Source organism: Gavialis gangeticus, unplaced genomic scaffold, assembly GCF_001723915.1.
Source record: "Gavialis gangeticus isolate Ggan-Ray unplaced genomic scaffold, GavGan_comp1, whole genome shotgun sequence".
NCBI classification, from domain to species: Eukaryota; Metazoa; Chordata; order Crocodylia; family Gavialidae; genus Gavialis; species Gavialis gangeticus.
This window is the reverse complement of record NW_017729031.1, coordinates 95463885-95470829: the sequence shown is the minus strand read 5'-3', so window position 1 is coordinate 95470829 and position 6945 is coordinate 95463885. Positions and strand designations below refer to the sequence as shown.

The 6945-nt window shown below is 45.2% G+C and overlaps 1 protein-coding gene across 2 annotated transcripts in view; it reads left to right on the top strand.

Moving 5' to 3' along the window:
• The window catches only part of SPAG16 (sperm associated antigen 16), a 1224108-nt gene that overhangs the window by 57238 nt on the left and 1159925 nt on the right, over nt 1-6945 (top strand). For both annotated transcript variants that reach the window (XM_019523400.1, XM_019523399.1), the window contains exon 5: nt 5593-5730. In XM_019523400.1, coding sequence (XP_019378945.1) covers nt 5593-5730 — 138 coding nt within the window. The remainder of the gene's footprint in view (nt 1-5592; nt 5731-6945) is intronic.

The window sequence follows — 6945 nt, the reverse complement described above, 5'->3', positions numbered from 1 at the left end:
GGGGGGGAAGTGGTGGTAGGGGGGGCAAGTGGGTCGGAGAAGTAGTAGCAGCAGGCAGGCGGGAAGTGGCGGTGGGTGTGTAGGCAGGCAGGGGAAGCAGCAGTGGTGGGCAGGTTGGTAAGAAGAAGCAGCAAGCGTGAGGGAAGCAGTGGTGGGCAGGAGCTTTGCAGGTGCACAGGTCCCGTGCTGATGCTGGGGCAGCAGGGGCCGCGGGCAGGGTGGCAGAAGTGTGGAGCCTGGGTTGGTGGGGGTGCAGGGCCTCCAGGCTCCATCATGCAGGCCTCTCTGGGGCTCACCTGGAGTTCCCAGATTCTCTGCCTGAGCTGTGCACCTCTGGGGGTGCCCCATGCAATGGAGCATGTAGTTTGGCCTCATTTACTGCCACATACAAGTCATGGGGCATGGCAGTAAGCTCCATGCTATGGAGCTGGGCTGTGTTAGTCCCTCTCCCTGCTACCCTGGCTGAGCCCCATGAGCTGCATCAATGGCTTCATTGTGCTGGGCTCCCCTCAGTGGCATGGGTGGAGATCCCAGGAACTGCATGTGAGCCCCGTGTGATGGAGCTAGCAGCCTAGCCGTGTGCAGTCCTGGGGCTTGCTGGGACCATGTGTTGCTGCGGGGGGGGTGCTCTGCCTGCAGTGGGCCATGAATGGCCCAAGTGCCTACTGCTTGCTGCTGCCACTGGTGGCAGGGACTGTGCACAATGGGATGGTGTGTGTGAGAGACGCATGTTTGTAGGGGGGGCCCTACATACCCCCTACATACCCCCCCATCCACACCCCTCTACAAACTCACAGTCCCCCAGAAACCTCATACCCACACACACATCTTCACACTTCCCCACAAACCCCACAACCACTCCTCCCTACATACCCTCCAAACCCAACAGATCCACACACGCACACCTACACCCTCCCCCACACCCCACAAACCCCACATAGACAGCTGCACACACATACACCCTCCCCACAATACACAGGCCCCCATAACCCCCATACCTAACTTCCCATGCCCCCTCACAGCTCTTCCCTCCCATCTCCTACTATGTACAAGAGTAAGACTTCATTTTGAGCTATCATGCAAGCACTTCTATATACACTATGTAAACACAAAAATCAGGACAAAATTTATTTTTAAATATAATTCAAATATTATAGCAGATATTTGATTTTTAGTATATAATTTGGGGGGGGGGTTTCTGATTCCAAGATGGCAAACCCTCCTCCCAAAATGAGTACTTCCAAGGGCAAGGGGAGAGACTTCCAGCAGCAAAGGTCAGGGGTTAGGAGCTGGACTTCTGATCCTAAGATGGCAACCAGGGGGCGGGGCACCTGTCAAAGGGTGAGGCTACCCTTGCCACCCTCAACAGCTCACCAAAACTCATTAAGCAGCACTCCAGCCAAAATAATTGCCCACCTCTGGCTTAGACTAACTTGCAAAGATTGATTTGATTCAGCCTTTGGCTTTTGGAACTGTCTGTACTTAAAATAAAAGTTTAAATGGCTTAAGAAAACGAAATATCACACTAGAGGTAACTTTGGATTAATAGTGTTTAATATTTTTCTGGTGCCTGGTAGGAGTAACAGCCTGGTGATTGGCTAAAAAAAGGGATAGTCCCTGCATACATTTATGGAGAGCACAGATAAAAAAGTGTCCTTGGAAGAGCATATATGCCTCAAAATAATAACTACTAGTATAAACCTTTTTTTTTAAAACTTTCCATAAGAAAAAAAGGTATCTTTCTATTCCCTGCAACTGCAGAAATATCTGGTCTATCTGCATTGAACACCATAGGGAGAATATGCTGTGGAACTTTTTAGTTTCTGAAATGTGTTGCATTGATCTGAAAGTCCTAGCTGTGTTGCAGATATTCTTTAAAACCTGCTGTTGGGATTCAGTCCAAAAACTAGTGTTGTTTGGTATATTTTCTGTTTCCAATTACCTATGTTGTTGTCATAGATGATAATGACAAAAACAGAGTTTGCATGTTTTCACTACTTTGCCCTCTGGCAAGGCAAAAAAAGGTGACTTGATTTCTTCTGTTATCTTCCAAATCAACACATGTTTCTGCGGCAGTCAGTTTTGGTGGTGACAAACATTCTGAAGCAGATATTCAGTTGGAGTAAATTATTCACATTTCCACTGAACGGATCCTGAGTCGGTATAAATTGCCATAGTTGTATGTAGGGCAACTCCATTAACTTAAATGTAGCAATGACTAAGTCAGCTGAAGGTCTGCCCTTCTGTCTCTGAGTTGAGCTGATTTACCTGGTTGGAGCCAAGCCCTGCACCCCCAAACCAAAACCACATCCCCAAAACCAAGCCAAACTCTAATTGTACCTCTCTGTGCTTAAGATCAGTCTCTCTAGATTCTCCTCTGTTAATCTGGCTTATTTTTAAATGTTTTAGTAAACCCTAGCATTTCATTTATGTATTTCTTGTAGAAATGAAACTATGGCAGAAATTTTTGGTAATACCATTACCAACTCTTTCTCTCTAAATCTTTCAGTGAAATGTGCTAGTCTTTTCTATTATTCTGTAGCCCCGCTTACATTGTCTCCAGAGGGTGAATTCAGTTGCTCTAAGAGGAGATGAGACATGACTGAGTGGAGTCAGTAAGTACAATTAGAGCACACTGCAGCTGATTTGATTAACTGAGTCTGCGGGAGCATGTTAATTACCGAGCTTCAGCTAACTCCAGTGTCATGTGTATCAGTCTCTCAGTGCTGAAAAATGGTGGCATGGACACTTTAACTAAAGCTCATTTGATGAGCTTTAGTTAAAGCACCCTGTTGCCTTTTTTACTGCGGGGACATGGATACATATGATGCTCCAGGCACTTTAATTAGCTTGGTTCTTGGAGGCGCTCTAATTAAAGCATGCCCCTCCCTCCTGACTCCCAGTGCATGTGTATAAATGCCTATAGATTGTACCCTCAGGGACTACATATGTATAGATTGGCCTTGCAGTTACACTGCATGAGTAGGGTGCAAAGATCCGGATCAGGGCTCAGGTATCGGTTCAGTAATTCAGTAGGCATATTTAATGTATTAATATTTTAATGTAGAGTTGTCCAACTTGCAGCCTGTGGGCTCCCTCAGCTGTCTTTTCCACTGCTGCAGGCTGGGGGAGGACTTGGGGGTGGAGCATGCCTCACTGATTGCAGCCCATATGCTGCTGGCGCTGCTGCTGTTGATGAAGCAAGTGTTGCCACACTCATATGTTGGAAGCATGAGGGCCAGAAAGCCAGCAACAGGTAGAATGGTCATGTTAATAAGGCCTTGGGTGCCCAAAGGCGGGCTGTAAGGGCATTCATAGATGATGTGGTTGGCCATCTGAGCTTGAGCACCACAGCTGCAGCCAGTATCATTGGAGAGCCCCAAGTGTGTACGCTTGCTTCAAACTGTCCAACACTTGTTCTGAGATGGTTAAGAGCAGTCCAGGCCTTGAAGGGCAGCTGCCATCCTGAATGATGGAAGCTGGTGTTGGGGATGAAGTTCTTTTAGCTGCAGTTCTTGTGCAGCGTATTTCCTGCTCCACTGATGGCACTATCTGGGGTAGAGAAGTCTGCATACTGCTGGTGCTGCCCGTAAGATAGGGAGTCATGGGCTGCCAGCACAGCCCACACAGTGGGGAAAGATCCTGGGGAGACCACATCTGCTGTGTGTGGCCCATGCAGTCTGTGGCTTCACATGTGGTCCCTGGCCTCACCTGAGTTGGACAGCCCTGAGTTAATGTAGACCTGTTACATTATAGAAGGAGGGTGTGTAGTGAGGAATTGGTGCAATCACAGAAAATAAGACATTTAATATGGAAGACTTCCATTAATAAAAGGAAAGAAAAGCAAATGTTCAAAGATAATTGTGGCAGGGCACTGTTTGTGCCTGCCACTTTAAGGGCCTGAAGCCAGGAGCCAGCAGGTGCCAGATTAGGGCAGCCATTTTGGATCCAGGGCTGCCCATATAAACAGGGCATTTTGATGCTGGAAGGCCAGGTAACAACATCACCTGGCTGCAAGGCTGTGGGTAGCAACTGGAGGTAAGGGCAGGAGCTATAGAGGATGGTCAGGAAGCTTCTGGTCCTGGGTATGACCTAAAATTGCACCCTGCCAAGAGTGGGTGGCCTGGTGGGGCTCTCAGTGGCGTGGAAGCCCCCAGGAAATGCCAGGCCAGTTACCACCCTGGAGAAAGACAGGTTGGGGTGCCTTAACCCCAGCTCCTGCCTTCAGGTGGGCCAGGACATCAGAGGTAGAGGGGGCCAGGCACCACTACGGCCACCTGAGCCCACTTGAAAAGAAAGCCCCAAGACCCCAAGCAGAGGGGGCGCTGTGGAGCCCCGAGCAGAGGGGGCATTGTGTAAGATCTCAGGGTAGCACCATGACCTGCTGCTTCGGGGGGAGAGTAAGAGTCCCCTGTGAGACCCTGAAGCACCAGTCATGGTGTGAGTCACCCCATCCCCCCACATCCAGGAAAGGGGACCCAGAGAGAGTGTGGGGCTAGTGAGGCCAGAGGTAGAATGCCCCCTCAACTGGTCAATGCTGGGGCCAGGACCAAGAAGGTCAAAAAGGCCAGGTGCCCACTGCGAGGGTCACCCAGAGTTGTGGGCCTGGACTGGGGCTCTGCCTGGCCTTGGAGGTGAGGCCAGAGCCTGTGTGTGGGTGAAGGTGCCAAGGGGGGACCACGTCCGAGAGGGGAGCCAGCTACAGGGAACTCGACAGCCTGAATGAAGGCGGCGTAGGCCGCCTGAGTGGAGGGATCAAAGGAGGGTCCTGCTAGGAGGATTCTGGAGCCTAGTGTAGGGTTGGTGTGACTAATAACATCTGGATACCATCTGTGAGGCTTGGGCCTCAGTGTAGGGAAGGTACGGAGCCACAGACACCCCCCAAACTTTGGGGGTACACCAATTGGCAGCCTCCCACCTTATTTAATAAATTTTCATTATTCCAATGAGGTGTGGCAGGTGAGACAGGTGGGCGGCATTCCCAGAGGTAGATGAGGGGCTAGCTGTGGCTAGTGGGGATCCCCACTTTGCCACAATGATATTTCTCCAGATGATGTATGAATTCTACATTCGTGACCATATGAGACTAGAGTCATTCAGCAAGATGTTCCCTAATTTTATTGTTTTAAAGGCTTGTTCTACTAATCTGAAAAACAAAACAAAATTTGCATTAGCCAGAGAATATGTGATTTAAAAGTACCACACGCACACACGTGCACCTGCACACACACATTATAAAGGTGAAATGTAAAGTATTCTGAAGTGAATATTTTTATCTTCTAGTTTTTCTTTTCATAGCATACATTGAAAAAAAGGAAGAAAAAACAAACAATTAATGCTAAAGTAGTATTCAGTCCATAAGATATGCCTTTTATTTGTTATGAAATGGTTTTAAAATCAAAGGGACTGAAATAGTAATGTGGTGTAAAACCATAACCATGAGTAAATTAACATAAGAAAAGGATATTTTTTAATGAAGTTGGTATGCCTTTTATGTTCATAGTTAATGTACATGCTAATGTGGTAAGGGAAACACTGATGAATTGCTATAAAGGAATATAAATTAAAACATTTTCATTTGTATTTTGCTAGGTATGAACTAATGCAGAAAGGTGTTTTGGAACCCAAAGATATTGGATTTGTTCCAGACATATACACCCACAACCAGCATTTGGAAACTGAGAACAAGTGTTTGAAAAAGGACCTGGAAAACTATAAAATTGCTGCTAGGTATGTTTCAAAATAGTCTTAAATTAACTTATCATTTTTATATAATGGATGCTCAAAAAATTATACCAGTAAATTAATGGGATTAATACTTTTTTGTTTTATTTGTGATGGCCTCTGTATAGTCTTCCGTATGGCTATGATCCTGAATCAAAGCCAAGTGAAACTGTCAATTTTTTGTTAACCTTGTGTAGGGGAATAGATATTCTTTTCTTTCTGTCTATCTGGCTATTGCTAATAGTACCTTTCTTTCAGTAGTCACATCAAAATACTCCCCATGATTATGAAAATATGGTATGTGGCAACAAGGGTAAAATTATAGTTAAACCATTCCTCATTATATATCTGATTCTGCAGTCCTGTCAGATGTGTTGCGTTGTCTTTTTGGCCTTAGTGTTTCGTGTAAATTGAGTATAAATTGACACATTGTATAACATTGACTGTATTAGCTCATGGAGCCACAATGATTTTACAAGATCCAAAGTAGCTCAAACTTTTTGTCATAGAAGGATCAAACATTTAGTCCATGTTATACACAGATGTAGCTATGATCTAAACTTAGGGTTGCAATCTCTTTAAAAACCTTTTTGATGCATCTGACTTTGTGTTTATTGATGATTTGCACTGAAATCTAATGGTTCATTTGAGCTTTGACATTGCATGTTTTTTTGTGATGTGCTATCCTGCACAGTGCTAATTTCATCTGTCTCATTTTTCTAAAGATTACTTGAGCAACCAATTTTTCTTTTAGATTATTCTTCTCTTCAGAAATTAAATAACTACAGAGATGTAAAGTAATAATCATTCTTAGTTTGGTGAATATTGCAGTTAATAATTGTAGTCAAACTACTGAACTATTTTCCAGTGTAAATTATTCATTACATTTTAATAGCATTAACACTTTGTTTAATTGGTTATAGACTAATATTTGAATACATAATTTTAATAATCTGGAATTAAAATGCATTAAATAACTGACATTGTACATGTATAAATATATTGGCTTCATAGGAAGACAGGCTTCAAGTAACATCATTCCTTTTGTGTAACCCCCTCAGATGTTGGGTTTAGATATATAGGCAACTCTGGCATGGCAGGTCACACAGTTTTGGGGATGGGGCATAAAGGTCATAGTTTCATAGTAGCTAGGGTCGGGAAGGACCTGAACAGATCATCTAGCCTGACCCCCTGCCACAGGCAGGAATGAATGTTGGGTTC